Raw genomic sequence first — 25849 nt, forward strand, 5'->3', positions numbered from 1 at the left:
TTCTTCATGGCAATTCTCAGCCGCACTCTGTAGGGACAGTGAAGACGCTCCTGCAGCCTTTTCGATGGGAAGTGTTCGATCACCCACAACACAGCCATAATTGGCTCTTCCTGAGTATCACCTCTGTTCACATGACACGCTGGATATGAAGACAACACTTGGGCGCAGGCTACGCGCTATAGACCAGCGTAGAGAATTATCGGAAAGCATAGGTGGCTGCCTTCTATGACGATGGTGCTGGAAATTTGGTATAACGCTCCTACAAATGTCTAAGTCAGAGTGGCGACTATGTAGATAAGTATCTGGAAAGTGTAGCTAACTGTTGCAAATAATATGTTTCTGATTTTCACTGTGGTTTCCATTTAGCGACCGATCGAAACTTACTTTCTGGACACCCCTAGTACACTCACATCAATGAGTGAATGATGTATCAAACTTGTGCCTGCTTACTTGTGGGTTCACTTATTGCTTTTCTCTAGCTTCTCACCCAAAGTGAAATTACTAAAAAGTTCTTTCAACCAAATATCAATCTTTCAATTAAAGGCGTGCTTCCAGATATTCAATCGAAATAGTGTGCATAAAATGGAAACAACGATCTGCGGAATTCCTAGAAGCACTGTATTATTCAGTCTGACAAGGGGCCTGAGAGAGAAATCAGTTAATTTGCCCACGTTTGTCGTATCAGAGCTAATATAGCAGCTATTATTTAGCTGCTACTGATTGTACTACTAAGTAATAGTCTATTCTTGTTAAAATCAAGAAGTGTAGAAAAATGCTACGTGATATATCGTCTATTTCTTATTACGGATAGCACTCACAGTAAGTTAAAGCGTGGAGTGGGAGCGAGACTTAACCTATTTCTGCAGACAATGACCGCTCCTTTAAGAGTCTTGAGCTAGTCTTTTGTTGTGCGATTGGAAAGAAAAAGAAAAGGGAAAGAAATAAAGAAGAAGAAGAAAGTAAAGACAAGCAGAAATTAAATTTCAGAATTAATTATTCCAATAAAACCAATTTCTGTGGCTGAAGAAGGCGAGAACTACTGCAGTGTATTATCCAAAGCAATTTTACACAGATTACTAATATGACATTGTGCTTTCAGGAAATATATTTCATTTTCTTATACAGGTTCTTCGCATTGACTTCAGGGAGAGTTCGAGTTCGTTTTTCTGCTGGCAGTCCACTATTCTCACACGTCTTCTGCCTTTCAAGCAGCATCTGAAACATAAAAGTATTTCCAAAAAATTACTGCAATGTCTCCCCATATATAAGTAAATTTATTTCGCCATCGTAGTGTGATAGTGGCAAATTGTTTAATAAAGTAGGCTACATAGTTTAGTTAAAATCAACTGAAATGACAAGCAAATCTTTTATAGAGATGAGAAATGACATTAGTTGAGTGTTTATTCTAAGTTTTATTTTCCTGTGTGCAAGAGACATAAATACGGCTCAGTAAACAATAACAAACTTTCAGAATAGTTCCAAATTTCTATTGAGATTTTTCCACATGATATGCGAAAGGTCACTGTAAGAATGACAATTGTAGTGGGGACATACGTGTACATTGTTCATTTCACTGTGGCTTGCAGTGGTATGTCGCTCAGACACGCAAAAGAGGGAACATCGAAATATCGAGCAGGTGATTCGCAGTGTATAGCGCCGTTATTCGGAGAACATTCGTTGGATATTCTGTCTTCGGCGTTATCAAACTGAAAACCCCGTTTCGTCCTCCCTCTTACCCCTTTCTAGCTTCTGGAAGTCACTTCCCAGAAGGGAGAAATATGCCACACATGGTACTTGTTGAAGCAATTTTTCGTGTGAACGAATCAAATCTCCGATGAAACTTTGGAGTCATTCTATTCGTAGCTGGTGTTGGTCACGAGTGGGGTGTATTGTGATGTCTTTTCCTAGAGATCACTTTGGCCTTATCAAAACGTGCTTGGCAGAACTTCTAGCACCTACACTCCATGAATTCATTGTCCCAGGAAGGGGAAACTTTATTGACACATTCCTGGGGTCAGAGACATCACATGATCACACTGACAGAACCACAGGCACATAGACACAGGCAACAGAGCATGCACAATGTCGGCACTAGTACAGTGTATATCCACCTTTCGCAGCAATGCAGGCTGCTATTCTCCCATGGAGACGATCGTAGAGATGCTGGATGTAGTCCTGTGGAACGGCTTGCCATGCCATTTGCACCTGGCGCCTCAGTTGGACCAGCGTTCGTGCTGGACGTGCAGACCGCGTGAGACGACGCTTCATCCAGTCCCAAACATGCTCAATGGGGGGCAGATCCGGAGATCTTGCTGGCCAGGGTAGTTGACTTACACCTTCTAGAGCACGTTGGGTGGCACGGGATACATGCGGACGTGCATTGTCCTGTTGGAACAGCAAGTTCCCTTGCCGGTATAGGAATGGTAGAACGATGGGTTCGATGACGGTTTGGATGTACCATGCACTATTCAGTGTCCCCTCGACGATCACCAGAGGTGTACGGCCAGTGTAGGAGATCGCTCCCCACACCATGATGCCGGGTGTTGGCCCTGTGTGCCTCGGTCGTATGCAGTCCTGATTGTGGCGCTCACCTGCACGGCGCCAAACACGCATACGACCATCATTGGCACCAAGGCAGAAGCGACTCTCATCGCTGAAGACGACACGTCTCCATTCGTCCCTCCATTCACGCCTGTCACGACACCACTGGAGGCGGGCTGCACGATGTTGGGGTCGTGAGCGGAAGACGGCCTAACGGTGTGCGGGACCGTAGCCCAGCTTCATGGAGACGGTTTCGAATGGTCCTCGCCGATACCCCAGGAGCAACAGTGTCCCTAATTTGCTGGGAAGTGGCGGTGCGGTCCCCTACGGCACTCCGTAGGATCCTACGGTCTTGGCGTGCATCCGTGCGTCGCTGCGGTCCGGTCCCAGGTCGACGGGCACGTGCACCTTCCGCCGACCACTGGCGACAACATCGATGTACTGTGGAGACCTCACGCCCCACGTGTTGAGCAATTTGGCGGTACGTCCACCCGGCCTCCCGCATGCCTACTATACGCCCTCGCTCAAAGTCCGTCAACTGCACATACGGTTCACGTCCACGCTGTCGCGGCATGCTACCAGTGTTAAAGACTGCGATGGAGCTCTGTATGCCACGGCAAACTGGCTGACACTGACGGCGGCGGTGCACAAATGCTGCGCAGCTAGCGCCATTCGACGGCCAACACCGCGGTTCCTGGTGTGTCCGCTGTGCCGTGCGTGGGATCATTGCTTGTACAGCCCTCTCGCAGTGTCCGGAGCAAGTATGGTGGGTCTGACACACTGGTGTCGATGTGTTCTTTTTTCCATTTCCAGGAGTGTATTTAGAATGACGGGACCTCCCATCTGTTGGTAAGTTAAGCACACATGACAAGATAAAAGATGGCGGTTCCTCCAGTCAAATCCGTTTCTGCCAAGTCTATGTATGGCCAGCCACTGCATCTTCACAAAATAAGGGCTCAGCCATATTCTGCTTGCAGACGTGCAAATAACGTCTCTTAATGTTCCGACATTTTGTATACTACGTAGTTTATCATAGGACATCTTCCGAAATGTGTTTATTAGCTATCTATCGACTTTCAGTACTGGTTGTATATGAAGCCATGTGAATACACTTTAAAAACATTTCCTGGAGTGCTTCACACGTGGTCATTGTTGTCTAGTTGAATCTTGTTTCTGTCAATCTTTTCTGGCTCATTATCTCACATTTTATTATGTTTCATCACTACATTTGAAGTATGATCTGTTCAGTGTGAACTGGTCTGAGAAGCAGTTGAACTATCGCAGAGAGAAAAGGGAAAAATAGTGAATTCTGAGAATTACTGATTAATGAAAAATGAATCAGTTAATCGGAGGCGAGTGCAGAAGTTAAGAAGTTAAATATGTGACACAAAATATAGTTGAACTGTAAACACCAACGATGCTCCTACGATTATTTCTATCTTTGTCTCAAGTCATAAAATGTGTTTTTAAATTTCTCTAAGTAGCTCAAAGAAACTGGAGAAAGCTTTTGTTGATAATGCTCACAATGGGAATCTGTTTGGAGACAGACCGTTTCTCTCCACATAATCAAACATGTAAAATGCCGTTTTCCAGCATTCAGTGCCTTCTGTGTGAAAGAGATATGCTAATCTTCCATGATTCTTTTCAAACGTTCTGGAGTATTCACCGGCCATCGTCGTCCAAAAGGTGCGATATTACGGCAAGCTGATTTGTTGCCATCTTCAGGCGCTCTTGATGACTGATTGTGGTCAGCTGGGTGCCACCCCCCCCCCCCGCCCCCCGATAAAACGCACCATTTTACCAACCCTAGTTGGAATATGGCCACCTTTAGGAAGAGGACCGTGGAGAACGTGAAGAGATCATCCGAGGGGGAGGCTCGTCGTCAAGACAGCAGAGAGGACCGTTCCGGGTTGGCGACTGAGACCACTGTCACCAATGCCAGACATCCAGTGCCAGCAGCTGCGCCCACGCCGCCGCTCAGGTAGGCTACCTTCGTCTGCCACGCCGCCAGCAGACCGACCATCTCCTGATAAATGAACTGCACTACAGCTCTCTCATCCAGGCCTGCATGCTAGTTCCATCTGTGTCTTAGCAACCACCATTTAAAATATTGGTAACGACCCTGAGAATGTTGTTACTGAAAATGGACGAACTGTATTTTATCTCACTGATAATAGTAATTTGTAAATTGTATTTTATAACCATGGTACAATAGTATTTTGTTTATAAAAATAAAAGCTTATGATTAATCTCCTTACATTCTTGACGCTGTTGCTCCCAGCCCTTTTATTTAATACGCTAATGCCACACTCAAGCACAATTCATTGTTTTGTACTGTAGTGTTAGAACCAGGGATCTAGAAATGATGGAGAGGCGTCGTCCCCGCCGTAGCCCTCAGTGGTTCACAACCCCACAACAGGCTACAGCAGTCCACTGACCCTACCACGGCCCCACACTGAACGCAGAGTTATTGTGGCTGTTTTCCCACAGTGGATTTCCCCCCCCCCCCCCCTCCCCCTACCCACGGAAACGTCTCACACCAGACGTGTGTAACCCCAATGGTTGCGTGGTAGAGTAATTATGGTGTACGGGTACGTGCAGAAAGTGTTTGCGCAGCCAACTGCCGACACACTGTGTAACTGAGGCGGCATATGGGGAACCAGCCCACATTCGCCGAGGCAGATGGAAAACCGCCTTAAAACCATCCACAGACTGGCCGGCAGACAGAACGTTGACACTAATCCGTCGGGCGGATTCGTGTCGGGGACTGGCACGCCTTCCCGCCTGAAAAGCAGTGCGTTAGACCGCACGGATAACTGGGCGGGCTGCAATTTGAGATACTGTAATTATTAAACGAAAAAAGTCAACCACTATAGTAAACAAGTGCAGAGAAGTAATTGTTACCAATAAACTGGAGGAAACGTCAAGAAGGAACTCATTTCTTTGTTTACTTGAGTGAAGTGTTACATTTCCATGGGTAAAGCTTCCAATTATGTATGTAAGTATACGAAAATAGAACAGATCATCCACATGACCACAAAACTGTCGCCAGAAGCTGCAAGCTGCTACTCCAGCATTATACCACCTGTCAGGCAACACACATTGCTTGACCATCAATTAGTAGCCATCACTGTTACAAAAATACAGTACTCCATTGCAGCATTACAACAGAGGAACTACGTAACACTTGCAGCGCCTACATGACAATACACTGGGTCTGAGAGATGGCATATACACTATCTGCTCAAAAGCGTCCACATACTTATCAGTCGACATTAATAAGTGGTGTGTCAACCCCTTTGACTTTACAACGGCTCTAACTCTGCTGGGGACACTTTCAGTGAGGTGTCTGAATGTCGGTGGTGAAATGACAGCCCATTCTTCCTCAAAGGCCGAAACCATAGAAAGTCGTAATGTTGGACGCTGGCGTCTGGAGCGAAGTCGACGTTCCAGTTCATCCTGAAGGTGTTCGATTAGGTTCAGGTCGGGACTCTGGGAAGGCTAGGCCATTTCAACGATGTTATTGTATACAAACCATTGCCTTAGAGGAGCTGCTTTGTGACACTGTGTATTGTCATGCTGACACAAATAATCATCCTCTCTGAGTTGTTCCCCTATCGTACACTGTACTCAGTGCTGTAAAATGTGTTCATATCTTTCTGCATTTACCAGCTTCCTAGGCGCAAAAAGGGGAACACACCTTAACCAGAAAAAACATCTCCACACAATAGTACCACCTCCTTCACTGTCAACGCTGCACATCATGACAGGCACCGTTGTCTAGGCGTTCGCCAAACCCAAACTCTTTCATTGGGTAGCCACACCATATAATGTGAACCATAACTCCAAATTCCTCATCTTCAGTCGTCCATTTTTCCAGTGGCATCGCTCTCTCCATCACCTAGCATTGACTACACAAATGTGTGGCTACTCTTCCATTGCACCTCACTCATTTTAATGTGCTAGCTGGACTGCTGGTAGCGCTTTGGAAGTCATCAGTGATTCCTTCCGCGGATTTCACCCGATTTTCTCAACCACCCTTTATAATTGCTTCATGGTATCTGTCGATCAGCGCATGTGGTCCGCCTGGTCTTGGTTTAGGTGTGCTTGTTCTCTCCCATTTCCACTTCAGAATCACATCACACGCCGTCGACCAGGGCAGCTTCATAAGAGTTGAAATGTCTCTGCAGGACATGTTACTCAGATTACATCACAAGACTGGTCCATGTTCGAAGTCATTGATCTTCTATGACTAAACCATTGTGTTGTTAGTACTCCTCTACTGACAAGACAACACTGTCCACCTCCTTTTATATTTGCATGTCCACCTCTCATGCCACCTAGTGGCCAATTCGCGTTATACACTCCTGGAAATTGAAATAAGAACACCGTGAATTCATTGTCCCAGGAAGGGGAAACTTTATTGACACATTCCTGGGGTCAGATACATCACATGATCACACTGACAGAACCACAGGCACATAGACACAGGCGACAGAGCATGCACAACGTCGGCACTAGTACAGTGTACATCCACCTTTCGCAGCATTGCAGGCTGCTATTCTCCCATGTAGACGATCGTAGAGATGCTGGATGTAGTCCTGTGGAACGGCTTGCCATGCCATTTCCACCTGGCGCCTCAGTTGGACCAGCGTTCGTGCTGGACGTGCAGACCGCGTGAGACGACGCTTCATCCAGTCCCAAACATGCTCAATGGGGGACAGATCTGGAGATCTTGCTGGCCAGGGTAGTTGACTTACACCTTCTAGAGCACGTTAAGTGGCACGGGATACATGCGGACGTGCATTGTCCTGTTGGAACAGCAAGTTCGTTTGCCGGTCTAGGAATGGTAGAACGATGGGTTCGATGACGGTTTGGATGTACCGTGCACTATTCAGTGTCCCCTCGACGATCACCAGAGGTGTACGGCCAGTGTAGGAGATCGCTCCCCACACCATGATGCCGGGTGTTGGCCCTGTGTGCCTCGGTCGTATGCAGTCCTGATTGCGGCGCTCACCTGCACGGCGCTAAACACGCATACGACCATCATTGGTACCAAGGCAGAAGCGACTCTCATTGCTGAAGACGACACGTCTCCATTCGTCCCTCCATTCACGCCTGTCGCGACACCACTGGAGGCGGGCTGCACGATGTTGGGGCGTGAGCGGAAGACGGCCTAACGGTGAGCGGGACCGTAGCCCAGCTTCATGGAGACGGTTGCGAATGGTCCTCGCCGATACCCCAGGAGCAACAGTGTCCCTAATTTGCTGGGAAGTGGCGGTGCAGTCCCCTATGGCACTGTGTAGGATCCTAAGGTCTTGGCGTGCATCCGTGCGTCGCTGCGGTCCGGTCCCAGGTCGACGGGCACGTGCACCTTCCGCCGACCACTGCCGACAACATCGATGTACTGTGGAGACCTCACGCCCCACGTGTTGAGCAATTCGGCGGTACGTCCACCAGGCCTGCCGCATGCCCACTATACGCCCTCGCCCAAAGTCCGTCAACTGCACATACGGTTCACGTCCACGCTGTCGCGGCATGCTACCAGTGTTAAAGACTGCAATGGAGCTCCGTATGCCACGGCAAACTGGCTGACACTGACGGCGGAGGTGCACAAATGCTGCGCAGCTAGCGCCATTCGACGGCCAACACGGCGGTTCCTGGTGTGTCCGCTGTGCCGTGCGTGTGATCATTGCTTGTACAGCCCTCTCGCAGTGCCCAGATCAAGTATGGTGGGTCTGACACACCGGTGTCAATGTGTTCTTTTTTCCATTTCCAGGAGTGTATATGGGTGTCCAGATACTTTCAATTACATAGTGAAAACAGTACCAGCTCTGTCAGCAAAGAGTATCAAGCCACAACCATTGTTGAGTGGGCAGCTGCCTTTGGATCCCGAAAAGCATTGCAAACTGATTCAGCATCCTCTTGCGCAGCCCTTAGCATCAGTCTGTCAGTCAACATTGGCATGGTCCCGCATCTATTACCAGTAGGCCCAAAGGTCCAACTGGGACGCTACTAACTACCGCCAACGTAGCAACTGCCGTCATTGGACGCCCTCAACCAGTCGTCGACTGGAGAATTTACTCCATGGCTGACACCATTGTTGTCAGACCAGGTAGTGACACCACGGATCCGTCATTTGGCCACAAATCACGATTGTGTCATGTGCATTGACTCAGCATTAGCCACTGTCAGGTGCCCGCCCTGCAAGACTGATCTCCTCCGAGCCACGCTCCACTGTTAATAGCAGCGACCGATACACTGTTAGCACACTGCCATCAAGGTCTGTGGGCACCATCCTGCCAACTGGCCAGAAAACTCAAGGTCGGTGTATCATAACCAAGTTTAATAAATGTGTATAGTTGCAGTATGGGTGCTGCTGAATTTGCTTCTGCTCCCCATTGGGGAATTATCATACTCTGGGTGAGGAAGTCAGAACGGCCACCATGATTAGCCTACACCTGCCCTCTCACCAACCCCCTCCCCCCCCCCCCCCCCCATATAGATTGACAGCTTAATGCTGTCGACTCCGTTACACTGAGAAATTAAGCTCATGAATGACAAAAAAATAATGGTTGCTGTGAGGATATAAATAACTAAACAAATGTACAGAAGGTGTTTAAAATCAAGGCTACTGGTAGAGAGAGAATGCGACAAATTCTGAGAAAAAGTTAACAAGCTCCATATAAATTTATTTCAACAAAGTGAATTCGGACTTGATTTATGTTTCAGTGATTAACTATTCGAAATATATTGATTTCTTAAGAAGTTTAAAGAGATGATGTTATTTATGATAGACTGATAATTATTGACTGGTCTCCAATCACGTCACATAATCTCTCTAGAAAAAGAGTCTTGTTAATGTGTTAAAGTATTTCAGACATCTACATGACTACTCTGCAATTCACATTTAAGTGCTTGGCAGAGGGTTCATCAAACCACAATCATACTATCTCTCTACTATTCCACTCCCGAACAGCGAGCGGGAAAAACGAACACCTAAACCTTTCTGTTCGAGCTCTGATTTCTCTTATTTTATTTTGATGATCATTCCTACCTATGTAGGTTGGGCTCAACAAAATATTTTCGCATTCGGAAGAGAAAGTTGGTGACTGAAATTTCGTAAAAAAGTCTCGCCGCGACGAAAAACGTCTATGCTTTAATGACTTCCATCCCAACTCGTGTATCATATCTGCCACACTCTCTCCCCTATAACGTGATAATACAATACGAGCTGCCCTTTTTTGCACCCTTTCGATGTCCTCCGTCAATCCCACCTGGTAAGGATCCCACACCGCGCAGCAATATTCTAACAGAGGACGAACGAGTGTAGTGTAAGCTGTCTCTTTAGTGGACTTGTTGCATCTTCTAAGTGTCCTGCCAATGAAACGCAACCTTTGGCTCGCCTTCCCGACAGTATTATCTATGTGGTCCTTCCAACTGAAGTTGTTCGTAATTTTAACACCCAGGTACTTAGTTGAATTGACAGCCTTGAGAATTGTACTATTTATCGAGTAATCGAATTCCAACGGATTTCTTTTGGAACTCATGTGGATCATCTCACACTTTTTGTTATTTAGCGTCAACTGCCACCTGACACACCATACAGCAATCTTTTCTAAATCGCTTTGCAACTGATACTGGTCTTGGGATGACCTTACTAGACGGTAAATTACAGCATCATCTGCGAACAGTCTAAGAGAACTGCTCACATTGTCACCCAGGTCATTTATATAGATCAGGAACAGTAGAGGTCCCAGGACGCTTCCCTGGGGAACACCTGATATTACTTCAGTTTTACTCGATGATTTGCCGTCTATTACTACGAACTGCGACCTTCCTGATAGGAAATCACGAATCCAGTCGCACAACTGAGACGATACCCCATAACTCCGCAGCTTGATTAGAAGTCGCTTATGAGGAACGGTGTCAAAAGCTTTCCGGAAATCTAGAAATACGGAATCAACTTGAGATCCCCTGTCGATAGCGGCCATTACTTCGTGCGAATAAAGAGCTAGCTGCGTTGCACAAGAGCGATGTTTTCTGAAGCCATGCTGATTACGTGTCAATAGATCGTTCCCTTCGAGGTGATTCATAATGTTTGAATACAGTATATGCTCCAAAACCCTACTGCAAACCGACGTCAATGATATAGACAACACGTCTGTGTGTACATTTTAATAGATTTCCATCTCCATATGAGCTTTTATTTTTGAGAGGACTTGCTATTTCCCCGTATTCAGCTGTTGAAGTGGGACACAGTACCAGTATCCTGCCTGGTGGACTTGTCAGTCCTGCTCACAGTTCCACGTAATGCGCATTACCCCTCTGACAGCTATTGTTCTGCATGATTCATCCCAATATCGCTTATTGTCAAATGTTCGGTTTCAAATTACACTGTTTCCCTAACAGTGATCGATATTATGTTTCCACAATCCCAGTGATAGAATAATAATAATAATAATAATAGCAACAATAACAAAGGAAGAAGAGGAACTGAAGTTATTAACGTGATCCTAGTTGTTCAATACGATTCTAAAAAAAGTAATAGTAGTAATAATAATAATAATAATAATACATTGAGATACATACTAAATAATATGTGGTTAACGGACTCAATGTTGAAAGGTATAATTAGTGCGACAATGGTGAAAACACATACAAATAGTAACCGAGTTTGGACATTATTCACAAAGCACATTGCTAGTCCTACTGGTAATGTGAGGTTTCGCATCTAGTAGATGTAGTGGTGTAAATAAATTAACGCCCACGACATAGAAAGGGCTTCTTTCAAAGCTCACCAATCTTCCATTTCTACGATTCTAGTATGTAAGTGCAAATGTTTTCTAGAGGACCTGCTGCAATCGTTGTTGATTGTTAAAATGGCAGATACTGTACCACCTGGACTACATTTACCAAATAAAAAAAATATGCATCAACCAAGGATCGAACCATGGACCTCCTGCATGCTATCCCAAAACTCTAATCACTGCACCAACTGTACAGCAACAGTAAACCATTCTGTCAGAGGTACTTACTGTACATGTGTTTACAGTGTTACCAGATTGCCACTCTATAACGCCCTTTTTCTGCCGGATGTACTTGCCGGATGAAATTTTGTGAGAGACATTTTTCATGGCTGGCATGTGAGGAGTCGCGCTGCGAAGCCCGAGTGCGCGAATTTGGCTTCACCCTGCATACTTTCATACACAGTGTAAATATACGAATGTTATCCATTTACTACATCATCCTCCACAGTTTTTGCAGCATCGTCTATCACAAATAGTAGTTTCTTGGAATTTGAGTAGATATTTGAAACAACCCCACTCGACAACCAATATTTCACTGCTGTAGCTGCATTAATGAAATCGAAAAGGCACTGAAAGCATGTTGTGGGCAAACTGGGTACATTATGAATAATATACCTTGAATGTAGCAATCTACCAGTTTATTATACTGGAACAGAAATAGTTCTGTGTAGCAAATACACTCGTATCTATTGTACACATCAAAAACAACATAGTGTTCGGATTGGAAAAGCACTCTTTTTGAAGTGACTGTTATCATTCACTCAGTGACTTCTGTACAAGCTTTTAGATCACCTGTGACTTTATACATATGAAAGATAAACACTCTTGCGAATAAAATAAGGAGTCACAACAGTTTTCTTTTAGAGATCCAATATTAACATCTCTTATTCTTCGACTGTGTGACACTTTGTGGATAGAAACTGACTATTTGTACAAACAATTAAATGTCAATAATTTGAAAACCGACTGTGTCTGTCTTATTGTCTCTTCCACGATACATTATGCCCTCCTTACAGCTGTTGAGGAAAACGAGCTCGGCAGTATTGATCGTCGAGAATTTTGATGCTAAATATATCTTGCACTTCTTCAGATGGACCGTCACCGTTACTCCAGATTTGGTGGTGACTCCGTTTTGCGCTCAGTGTCGGGTGGCGCCGCTTACTGTCCATCGTTGAGGATCTCGTAGTGCGTACTAGGCATGGAATTACTGCTTTCGTTAGTTACAGCAAGTAATTGATAACCAAAATATATCGGTACTGATTCTTATTGTATTCTTCTTTTGTGTTCACATATTTTCCGAAGACAGTGACTGCTGTGTTGACTCTCCAAAGGTCTGGAACTAGACTGATAGCTTTTAAGCGAGTATTCCTGGCTTTTATAGTATGCCTTTCTGCTGAGTTAGGAGGAATTTCTTATGTGCCGAATCAGGGATTTCGCAGTAAACATTCTTGGTAATACCCGTTTCCCACAGACAAGAAGGATGAAGGAACATATAAACCTAGCAATGTGAGACACCTGTTTTTTTCCCGAGAGAAGGACAAGAAAGGCGAGCTGAAACTTGCAAAAGGCTTCTCTGTCCTCGACTGCAAGTCTCTAGCGAGAACTATAGGAGGCATCCTGCATTAAAAAAATTATTGTGGTGCAAACCACATCAACATTGATTTGTATTATCGAGAGAGAATACCCAACCACGTAATGAATCAACACAGAGTTTGTGTCTCAGCATTGGTAGGAGGCCGGCGGCATCTTTGCGGGGAGACAACATTGAGAACGCCTGATATCCTGCAGAGTGTGTCTTCTAGCAAGTGCTTGTCTTTTTAGCTAACTCCTTACACAGTAATACTCCCTGTTATGATGTTTTTACTCTTCTGCGGAAGTCCATAATCGAGTGTGTGCTGTTTCGAACCAAAAATAAAGTGCTACTGACAACATGACCCCCGCAAACGATGTTATTTATATATCTTCAACGTTTGTAGTTCTGTCTTCCTCAGTTACGTGTAATATTACGGTATATTGATAACTTGCATTGAAACAAGCGTTCAGTTCATAGTACTGTGGGATGTGGGGAAAAAACTGCAAATTGGCATTCATAAGAAGAAGAAGAACACCAAAAATGCAACAGGAGTGTAATTTGTAAGAAATTGTCCACGCAATCTGCCACTGATGATGCCTTGCAGAAAATAAAGGAGAAACGCATATGGCACTAAAATAGTGTTTTATTCAGTTGCTGTCAGACGGCCCATAAGTAAAAATTATCAATATACCGTTATTTATATATATTTGACGATGCTGGTGCTGATTTTGCATTTAACATTTGACGATACCACTATGGCTGCACTACATTAGGACTTTGTTTTTATAAAACAGATCGTATGATGGTCACTATAGACCGAAACCGGTCATCTGTTAACAAAAAGTTTGTGACTATAGACGTAAATTAAAGGAAACTTATTCAAAAATAAAGAATTATGAGGGACTCTTTCCGAATGAACTAGCTGCGTACGTTTCTCAGCCGATAAAATGTCTCCCAGTATTTCTTTCTAGTAGTTTCATCAGACGTCATAACACTTTTAGGCGATAAATGAAGTTCCTCTCTTCAGTAAATATTATTGTCTATCGCTTTCGAGTGTTTCATGTTACAGAAAACAGTGGTAGCAAAAGAAAACTGTAACATGTAAAAATTAATGGAGGATATACCCAACCTTTGCCTTTATGATGTATTGTATTCTGCTGGGAAGACTTTCGATGAGACACCTGAACGTCTATGGGAAAATGGCAGCCCATTCTTCCACAAAAGCCGGAAATAGCCATGTCCGATGATCATGACTGGAGCGAATTCGTCGTTCTAACTGATTCTATAGGTGTTTCAAGGGATTCACGTCGGGACTTGAGGCGGGCCGGTCCACTTCAGAAATATTATTCTTCAAAAGTCATTGTTTCACAGATGATACATGACGATATGGAGCATTGTCATGTTGATAAAAACATTCATTATTTCCGAACTGCTCTTCTACCACACGAAATACACAATATTGTAAAACGTCTTAATATCCTTCTTAATTTAGCGTCTTCTTTAGTGCAATAAAGGGACCTAGTCCTACGCACAGAAAATAGCCCCATGCCGTAACACCTTCGTCACCTCCGCACTTCTCTGATGACAGGTAGCGCACACCATTTCAGATAACTCGTTTCCAGTCGTACGCTGTCCAGTGTCGTCGTCCTTTACACAATATCAAACGCTGCTGAGCTCTGACTGCAGAAATGTGTCCAACATTGGACTTCATTCTTTTTCTACAGTCCTTTGCAGCTTGGTGCTACCTGAAACATCAAGGAAATAGGCGATGCCTCGTTTCATTCAATATCAGCAACTATGTGATACAGAAAAAGTATGGCTCACCTAGATAATGTATATAGTCAATACTATGATACAGTGGAACTTTTAATCGCTCGAAGTCCAAACAACTGATAAAGGTAGTTAACACTAAGTCTTTTAAATGCAGAAAACCCACTGCGAGCACACCATCGTGAATGGCAGGGTAGACAACATAATTTGTATTATCGCGAAGAGGGCGAGGCTTACTCAGAAAAAAAGTCTGAAGCGGATTCCTTTCCAAGGCATTTCTTGTGTATCTAAGCAAGATTCTAAGTAAAAAGTCTGAAGTGGATTCCCCGAAATATTTTGTGAATCAAAGACATAATAGCGACGAACCTCTATCTTTTTATTTTATAAGCCATGTGAAATCCGAGAGAGACAATGACTCCATCATGAAAAAAGAGAGTATATGAAAAGAAAACCGTTTTTGTGAGTATTGGTGAGCGCAACTATATAAGAGGCATAGTTGTTGTTTGAACACCAAGTAAGTAACAGTGGTAGGAGAGATAAATTGTCTCATCCTACTGATAATACACAGCATCGAGCTAAACCCTGCTTTTTGCCACACATGGCTGTTGTTGAATAATACATTACGTTTTTGGCAACTAAATTCACCTCATAATTGCCCAAATAATATTCATTTTGTACGCTCATAGAGTATTTGGGAAATTAAGTAGTCCCCGTTGTCATGCACAATAGTGATGAGTGCAGCGGTCTTCTGTATTTAAGAGCCATAGCATAAGCTAACTTTATCACTTCTTCTTTGGACGATGAGCGATTAATAGTCCATTTGTCACATACTACTGATTATACACAACATATAGGTAAGCATTATTTTTTTTGCATCACATAGTTGTTGATGTTAAATGAAACCAGGCATTGTCCCTATATTCTTTATGTTTTAGATGGGTGGCAAATAGCTTCCTGAAGATTTATGCAAGGCAAAACATTTTTGTTAGTATATCAATTGAAAAGGCAGCTAATACTTTTAAGTATACCATAGCACACTTCAGTATAGATTAAAGAGTGGAAATGAATAGGACACGAATGTAAGTTAGACTTTTGCATCATGAAGTGTCGGTCAACCTGCAATAAATAAATAAATACCTCGTAGCACAGTGAAAATGAGAATAAAGAATGCAAATAAGCAGGCACTCATCTGACAAGCTTTGATTATTTTCTGAAATCCACAATGGCTGTTGTAAATACTCGAGTGAAGGACTGGGAGACGTAACGGAAGGTGAGAGATCCTATTCGCTACCGCAGAGTAATTGAAAATATTAGCCAAATATTTAGTATTTTACCCAACGTCAGCAAGTGTAGTCGTATATAATGCAATAATAAGCAACCACTTGCATAAAAGAAATTTAATTTTCTTACCGGTTTCAGGCACTTACCTATCGCATTATTTGCTAGATAGAGTCTATAATAAAGTGCATACAGCAAAATTCCATGATCGTGTAGTTCACAGTCTCTGAATAAAACTTATTTCACACAGTCATTGTTAACTGTGACCGTGGCATTCTGCTGTACGCACTTTGTTATTGACACTAGCAAATAATGCGGTAGGCATAACTTTCTGAAGAAGTGCACTAAGAGCCTGAAACCGGTAGAGAAATTAAATTTATTCTATCCAACTGATTGCTTATTATTTCATTATATTAGCCAAATAATGGAGCCAGTTTTACGTCACCAGCATATAGCGTGAGACAAGCAAGCAAGCATTACTAACGGTTTGCAAGAGATACCGCTGCAGCGTTATACATCAAAAGGCCGCAGCCGTACTGAGACAGCTCATGTTGCTGTTGTACTTAAGCAGGTGCACTATGGCTTTAATTATTAGTGAGCGCTCGTTAAAAGAAATATTTTTACCACTATTTGTTTTCACGCCAGTTGCAGTGCAGAGAAGCAAAGTCCAGGTTATCTCATTTCTCTGCAAGAGACTTCAGAAAATGGAGAGGTTCAGTTTTTTGTCTGGTGATTCAGCAGGAAGGCGTGCTATAAAAGCTGGAAAAACTCCCTAGGAAATTTGCAGTTGAGGCTCAACCTCTGGAGAGTCAGTATCACAGTCACTTTCTTCATGAAAAAATAAACATACAAAGAAGAATATAAGAATCAGTAGCGATATGTTTTGCTTATGAGTTATTTGCTGCAACATATGAAAGCGGAGATTCCATGGTCCACAAGTTAAAGAGTCAGCAGAGTGTAGTATGTATGCACTCTGATACTGCCAAAGTTGGAGAAGGAATGGGACCATTTGACACTGAGTGCAAAACGTCTCACCACCAAATTTGGAGCAACGGTGCTGATTCATCTGAAGGAGTGCAAGACATGCACTGATCAGCCAGAACATTAAGACCACCTACCTAAAATCCGATATATTCTCTGATGCTGTGTTCAGTCACATCCCACTCTGTTTGTTCAGTTACAGATCTGGCGAGTTGGGGGGCCAGCACATCACTGGAACTCGCCACTGTGTTCCTTGAAACACTCCATCACCCTCCTAGCCTTGTGACATAGCGCATTATACTGCTGAAGATGTCGGCTGCAGTGGCCGTGCGGTTCTAAGCGCTGCAGTCCGGAACCGCCGGACTGCTACGGTCGCAGTTCGAATCCTGCCTCCGGCATGGATGTGTGTGATGTCCTTAGGTTAGTTAGGTTTAAGTAGTTCTAAGTTCTAGGGGACTGATGACCTAAGATGTTAAGCCCCATAGTGCTCAGAGCCATTTGAACTGCTGAAGAATGCCACTGCCATCGGGAAACGTGATCATCATGAAGGGGTGTTTGTGGTCTGCAAACAGTGTACGATACTCCTTGGACATCATGGTGCCTTGTACAAGCTTCACTGGACCCATTGATGCCCATGTGAATTTTCCCCAGAGCATAATGGAGCCACCACCAGATTGTCTCCATCCAGCAGTACAGGTGTCAAGGAGCTGTTCTCCTGGAAGACGATGCATTCGCGTCTTCCATTGGCGTGATGACGAAAGTACCGGTGTTCATGAGATCATGCATCACTCTGCCCCTGCGCCAACATCCAGTGCTGATGGTCACATGCCTATTTCAGTCGTAGTTGCCTATGTCGTGGTGTTATCATTGGCGCGTGTATGAGTCGTCAGATGGCGAGATCCACCGTTAGGAGTGTTCAGTGCTCTGTGTGTTCCGACACACTTGTACTCCACCCAGCATTAAAGTCTGAGGTTAGTTCCGTAAGAGTTTATGGCCTGTAGTGTTTGACCAGTCTCCCAGACAATCTGCAATGAGGGGTGGCTGCCCAACCCCACAACGTCTGAACATGGTTTCACCTTAATTTTGGCACATGTTGAAGGCACTCACCACAACACTTCTCGAAGATCCGACAAGCCGAGCAGCTTCTCGAATGCTCGTACCGAGCATCCGGACCATAACAATCTGCCGTCGGTCAAACTCAGATAGATAGCGCGGTTTCCTCCTTCTACAGCAGACAGCACGCTCAGTGATGCTACATGCAGCGTGCGTGCGTCTGATCGTGAGTAGCAGTATCAGGTGACGCTGATATCTCCTGGGCGAGTTTCTATCGACAGAAGGTCGGTGGTCATAATGTTCTGGCTGATCAGTGCATCTACGATCAAGATTCTCGTCCTTCAGTAACACCGAACTCGACTTCCTCAACAGCAGTAAAGCGTGTATAATATTTTGTGGAAGAGCGAATAACACAGGGACAGTCAATTTTGAAATTTATACGTAATTGTTTGTTTGTATAAAGATGTCAATTTCCATTCACAAGGTATCTCACTGTGGATGAATAATAGATGTTAATATTAGATCTCTAAGAGAAGACAGTTATGACTACTTATTTTATTCACAACTGTGTCTATCTCTCACATATTAAGTCTTAGGTAATCTAATAGCTTTTACAGAAGTCAAAGAGTGAATAATACAGTCGGTTCACACAGAGTGCTTTACCGATTTCGAAAACTGTTGCTTTTGAAGGTACAAGTACACTTACTACACAGAACTGCTTCTCTTACAATGTAACAAGCTGTAGGTTGCGACTCTGAATAATATTATTCACAATGTACGCAGCTTGTCCACAAAGTGCTATTCAGTGCCGTATCGATTTCATTAATGCAAATACAGCAATGAAATCTTAATTGTCTAATGGAGTTGTTTCAAATAACTACTCAAATTGCAAGAGATTACTATTTGTGATAGACCATGCTGTAGAGTGGAGAATGGTGTAGAATGTGCATCAAATTCCTATGTTTCTATTGCTTGCGGCAGTATAAATGGTGAGGATTTTTATATCCAGCGTTAAGTACAGCTAGATTAGGGTGTGAAATTGAGAATAATATACATATTTATTTATTTAACCTGATCTAATTAGGGCCATCACGCCCTTTCTTAAACCGGACCTGGGTTTCTCTCATACAGTACCTTTTTTACATCATAGTTCCTTAAGAATTAATAATTTTAATATGAAAGAGAGTATTAAAGTGAACTGAGTGTCTGAAGTGGCAATGCAAGTAAATTATATTACGAACTAATAAATTCAATACTGGCAGTACTTGTACTACTGCAGCTGCTGCCATCAATGGTGATAATAGTAAAACAGTACAAACCATAATGACACTAGTAATGACAATAATAACAATAATGACAGTGGCAGATATATATAGAATTCATAGGTGTAGAAGATACACGCTTCCTGAACTAGCGCATTCTGGGAAATGGAAATTCAAAGAGACTGCCCCAGCTAAGAATACTGGGACAAGAGTAAGATCTCGTTGGAAAGAAGGATGTACAAGGGTAATGAGTATGTACAAGGACAACGGTAATTCTTCTTATTGCTTTATTAAATATGGCATTATCTGAAGCTGGAGATGTTATTCAGTACTCTAATGTAATCTGGGAGATTATTCCAGAGTCTGGTTCCTGCTACTAAGAAGGACTCCGAGAAAATGGCTGAACGGTGGAGTGGTATAGAAAGGATTTTGCTCTGATGGTAACAGGTGTTTCTGTGGTGTTGTTCCAGTGAGAGCGTTAAGGTCGAGTAGAGATATAAGGGACAGTCTTTGTTGATAAGACATAGTATACGAAATCTCTGCGATTGTCTGCACACAGTCAGGATAGCCATGTATGTGACGGTGAAATATGGTTAAAGAGTCGAACATCGCAGATATAACAAACACACAGGCATTCATAACCAGTTCCAACCGTCGTGTGCTTTCCTGAGAAACGCTTTGCTGGATAACATAGCTGTAATGAATAACTGGAAGTAGAAATGTTTGTAACAGTTTCCTTTTCATGTCAAGACGGAAGAGATTTCTATTTTTTTATAGGGCATGGAGAGATGCTGATGTCTTCTTGCACACCGCAGTTAAGTGCTCAGTCCAATTAGATTTTCGTCTAATATTACTCACAGACTCCTTGCTGAAGGGGTATTAGTCCCATTTAGGGTTAAAGATTGCACAAATACCCAATATTTCGGGCTAATGAGCCTAGAATGACCAATAAGAACCCCTTGGGTTTTGGATGGGTTGAGCTTTAACCCTATATCCTTGCGTCCATTTTGATAGTGTACTTAAGAGAAGGAAGGAAAGAAGGAAGATCGTGAAAACTTGAATATTTCTTGGGTATTCAGCTGGGTAGCGTCGTCCAACAGGCGCAATATTTCGACAAGCCGACGTCTTGCCATCTTCAGGCCTCCTTGGAGTCTGATTGATCTCTGATGCACGCCGACTTTATATAATCTCGACCCCTCTCCAGCAGGTTCCGTCTGGGCGCTTCCGAGCAGTCCGCGGCCGATGGTGGGGGAATGGTGGCGCTGGATGGTGGGGGAAGCGCAACTTCAGCGCACGCCATCAGCGCACGTGTGGTGTTTGAAGAAGTAAAAAACTGATGACATAACATTTATGTACAATGGAAAGAAATTGGGACATAAATCGTGGGATATACGTTGCTTCTTTGAAGTGTACGGTATACGAGTGTATTTACTACAAACCATTATAAGAAGCTGGTCAGTAGCTACATTATAGATATATTATTCATAATGTACACAGTTTGCCCACGAAACGCTGTTCAGCACCCTTTTCGATTTCATTAATGCAGACACAGAAGGGAAATCTTGGTCGTCTTGTGAAGTTACCTTGTGGACTTTTTCCAAATATCTACTCAAATTGCTATAGATGCTGCTGCAAAAAGTGTGGAGGATGATGTAGAATGTGCATTAAATTCGTGTTTCCACTGCATGTGGCAGCATAAAATGCAATAGCCCCATGTGGAATGTTTTATAGAGTAAAATTATTCCATATTCTATTTGTTTTCCTGTCATTTGTCAGTATTGTAGTAAAATAATAAGGTAATTTTACACCTTTGGTTGAGAGATAAGACACGATTACTAGACAACACAGGTATGTGCAGTGGAGTTGGTGTAAGAAATACGGATTGTGTTTAAGTAAATTATGCATAAGTGTGTATGTAAACGCTGAATAAAATTTTGTTAGAATAACAACTTTGTACCACAGGTATGCTTACTTACACAATTACCTTCGAGTATCACAGAAGTAATTTAACTTGACACTGTGCTAAATTTTCTTAGAAATCTGTAATTATAGTTGCAGTGATCAATGATGCCCAGTGATCAAGTACACTCTGTGATCAACAGGCTTTGTGCCATAGGCGACCACCGTTCACCATTCACTGCTCAGTATTCAGCATTCAGTGTTCAGCATTTAGCGTTGCTGTTCGATGTTTTTCATTCAATCTTTAGCATTTAACGTTCAGTGTTTACTGTTTAGCTGTTTATTAGAGGGGTGTGGAATATGAAGCACACAAATGGTCTATTACTATCATCCTATTTTTTTAAAATCGGGCACTGGAAAGAGGAGGGGGACTATAAGTCACACAACAGGTCTACATGTAAGTAATGTAATTTTACACCATTGTTACACTATGCTCCGACTGGATGGAGAGAAAGAGAAGGAGGATGTGGGGCATAAAGCACAAAACTAGTCTGTTTCCATCAGAACAGTTTTTTTAAATGCTACAATAGAAAGAGTAGATAATTATGAAGCACATCTGCATGTAAGTAATGTAACTTGACAACAGTGTTCATCCCACAAATAATGAATATCGTTTACTTTCAAAGAAATATTAATCTTTGACCTTCAAATTGAGGTTACAGAGTTTTCACTTCATATCTGGCGCCATTTTTACACATCATTCGAATACTACCCTCTGCCTGGTCGGGAAAAAGGAGGGCGAGGATAAATAATTCAGAAAATTCTTCTATGGATATGATTTTTAATTTCATACTAATCTTATTAGATTATTTCCTAAATCTTCATTTTTTTAAAATATTTCACTATGACCGGCTGGGGATAAGGAGAAAGGAGTAGAGGAGGCGTATCTTTCCACTGATAGGTTTAATTTTCACTACCATAATTTGATTATTTTCGCCATCTTGGATGTTTAAAATACTGCTGTATGATTGGCTGGGGTAAGCAAAGGGTGTGGCTTTCCCCACAGATAAGAATGATGAAATCACTGATAATGCTATTAGGTCAAGGTCATCGATGATATCATGTACTGCTTTCAACAAAAGGTCATTGACTGAGATCATTGTTGAGTAGTGTGACAGTAAGGATTCCACATGGGCCATGTAGTACACACCTATACTAATCATGGTCTATATCGAAATTATTTTTGCTTGTAATTTTCACAGTTATTCTAAATTTATACTTATCATAAGCACAAGTGTCATTATGGATTGAATTCATTGGCTTGCAAGTGCAAGATTGTCAGGATGCCTGAAGCTATAGGTGGAAGTTATTGACCACAGTAATTAGCTCACTGTACACTTCTATAGAGTAAATAGTTTACTGACTTTAGCTGCTTTTCCCCAGATGATTATTGTAAGCTCTCTCTTTTGAGTTATACATGAATTATTGCACTTTTAAGGGAGACAACTTACAACAGATCATTTGTGACACAGAAATAAGCTACTTACGTTTGTGACCTGTCTATAATTAATGCCTATCGATTTGATAGCTACATTTAATCAGGATCTGTTACCAATGATTGCTTGCTTCATATTAATTTAGTTTATGGGTTACCAACAATTAATGTTCCTAGTTATGTCTTCCACATCCACACTTTTGAAATCTGTATTAATCATTTGTCATTATGAAGAAGTCGCAATTTAACTTATCTAGATTCTTTTATCGATACTAGTTTCAAATTTTATTATCGTCTCCTATAAGCTGTTAATTAATGTGAATTCTAATCAGTAACTCTAGTTCTCCTCACACTTATACTTAACTGTTATGTATATGATTATAAATTAATAACTGCTCAACTCAAATACAAGGTTTCTTCTCAACAATGTCTCTGGCCATTACTACAATTGAAACACATCTTTATGATCCAACCAACACTGCTAGCTCAAGACATCTACCTACTCATGTACCTGCTCGTTACCTACAGGAACAATGCCAGTGCTCCTCTACAACGTCCTGCTGCTGAATGTAAGATGTTGTTTCAGGTTCATGACTTAACTGGAGATACAGCGGAAACTGAAATTAAGTTAGTTTACTTTCCTTATGAATATACAGACAAAAAGGACTTCAGAGTAAAATAAAGAAACGCAGTTACTTATTTGTATCCTGTGTTGGAACATAAGCTGCAGATCTAACTGCACAACCAGCTGTGGGGTGTAGAGGCAGCATTCTTGCGAAATACTGCCTCTATACGCTAAAACAATGTTGACACAGCACGCTGCAATGCACTCGCCTGCTGTAACGACAATTCAGTTTCAAGATGCCAAAACACAATTCTGTGGTTCCGCAGCAACAAAGTGACAGGAGATGGGCTCCTGTCACAACATAGCTGTCCACACTGATAGCGATTATTAAGTCTCCTTGTTCTCCGGCACTTGTTCCTGGACTTCCGATTCCACTTGACACATCCATAGTTCATTGTCTAGTGGATAGTGTTGTTGCTTCCAGCTCATGGAACTGTGGGTTCGATTCCCAGCTGGATCAGTGATTTTCTCTTCCCGGGGACTGGGTGGACAGTGAAAAGATTGGGAATTTGTACATGTGCTGATACCTGTGCAATTGAGCATCCCACAAACTAAGAATTATCACCATCACACCACCATCACCACCATCATCACCACCATCATCACTACCATCAGCACCACCATCAGCACCACCGTTGTTACCACCATTGTCACCATCATTGTCACCACCATCATCATCATCACCACCACACCACTGTCATCACCACCGTCATCATCCAGTTGACACCATGACAGTCTTCACACCAGCTGAAAGCCCAGTGTGGGGCTGAGCAGCTTCATACTCAAAAAGCAGCATCACCAGCTAGGTGTGTACATACATGCCTCCATGGAACTGTGCGCACTGCTTGTGTTATGTTGAGGTAGCTAGTTGCTCACTTGATGACCATACCTGCCACTGAGATGCAGTTATCAATCTCTTGTATGGAAGTCATTCTAAATAACGAATGTTGATGCTGAATGAACTTTCCTGATTGCTGTTGCTGTGGCACTGGTAGAATGGAACCCACTGTGCCAGAAGACGTCATTCTTGGGCATAAATGGCCTCTCTCGCAAATACTGGCATCTACCACTCCGCCGAATACTGTATTTATGTACAGTATCACAAAATTTTGACATTAGAAGTCACTTGGCAGACCTGGTACCATTAAGTATTGTGTCAGAAGAGTAGTAACAACGAGCAGCATCACTAAACAACGATCTGTAGGATCACTTCAGTGCAGTGAGTGGAAATGAATTGCTTTGTTTATTTTTTCCCAAGTCATTGGGTGGTACATGCAATCCTTAATCGACCAGATGGGAGAGCTGGATGATAAGTTCAGCTGTTGACAGGGGACGAACTCAATGACTTCAGTGACTTAGATACAGATGTAGTTTACACACAGGCAGGTGTATGCGGTGTAAGTTGTTGGGGCAAAGTGCACCATGCACTCAGTCAACTCTAGTGTTTGCTTTAATTGTATGAGGCCTGGACGTTATGCCAAGGCATGTAAGAAATTCCTATGTGTAGCACTCAGACGTAAGGTTTAGATGGTATTCAGTGCGAAAAAATGCGATTGTGATATTGGTGTAAGTGATATTCTGTAGCTTCATTTGATACAGTGATACAGAAGGAAGAATAGCTGTAGGTATTTCAGGGGTCAGTTGACCAACGTGTCGCAAAATCTGGGGGAATATATTAAATAGCTTTGCAGGCAGAATTAGGAAGCTAAATGTCAATACATTTAAGTTGACACAAAGCAATGATAGCAGTGAGGTCCTTCTTTAAGAGGACACCCTTTTTGTGGGGATTACTGCCGAATGAAGCAATAAAATTATGGACAAAATATCCTTAGAATTTGCTGGAACCATACCAAGCAAAGAAGAGGCAAAGGACCTGCTAATATAGTAGATAACTGATGATGATGATGATGATACCAAGCATGAAGGCATTGGAAGAGACACAATAAGTTACCCGAGTTCAGGATAGAAAAGGAGTTTTACCAGAGATATTATGTGTAATAGATGTGGACAAATGGCCTGTATACAGCAGGAATGCCATCAACTGCAGTGTAGGAAATGTGGGCAAAAAGGACATCCAGAATGGGACTGAAGAGGAAAGCGTAACAGGTAATGTGGTAGGTGGATGTGAGGTGAGAGTGATAACACTGTTAAAAAGCAACAGTAGCTCTGGAGCTGTCGCACTGAGCACCTATTGAATATAAGTGGGTGGAATTTTGCTTAGATGATTTAGCGCATGAAAAGAAACGTTAGTTCCTATTGGACAAAGGTTTGCAAGTGTCTGTGACAAGTTTGGAACTTGTGGGAAAAAGTCCATGTGAAGTGGGTGGAAGTGATGTGCATTTTCCAGGTTCAGTGGTATTGAATTTTTGGTTTGGGACAGAACATGTCTGAGTTTGTATGAAAGTTTTGTCACATATAGGCGGTAGTTGCTACACAGTCTTAGCGTTAGATTTATTCTTAAACGTCATGCTAGAATTAGCACTGGTCAGCGTATGGTAGAACTCAATGGGACATTGTTTCATCTGAGGGAAACTGCTGTCAGGGTTAGTGAGTATGTAGTGT

General features: G+C 42.8%; 1 protein-coding gene across 1 annotated transcript in view; it reads right to left on the reverse strand.

The window, feature by feature from the left end:
* Positions 1-1011: 1011 nt before the first annotated feature.
* LOC126273008 (uncharacterized) overlaps positions 1012-25849 on the reverse strand; it is a 120243-nt gene continuing 95405 nt past the window's right edge. The window contains exon 4 of the mRNA XM_049976374.1: positions 1012-1215. Coding sequence (XP_049832331.1) covers positions 1110-1215 — 106 coding nt within the window. The 3' untranslated portion in view covers positions 1012-1109. The remainder of the gene's footprint in view (positions 1216-25849) is intronic.

This window comes from Schistocerca gregaria, chromosome 5 (assembly GCF_023897955.1).
Source record: "Schistocerca gregaria isolate iqSchGreg1 chromosome 5, iqSchGreg1.2, whole genome shotgun sequence".
NCBI classification, from domain to species: Eukaryota; Metazoa; Arthropoda; class Insecta; order Orthoptera; family Acrididae; genus Schistocerca; species Schistocerca gregaria.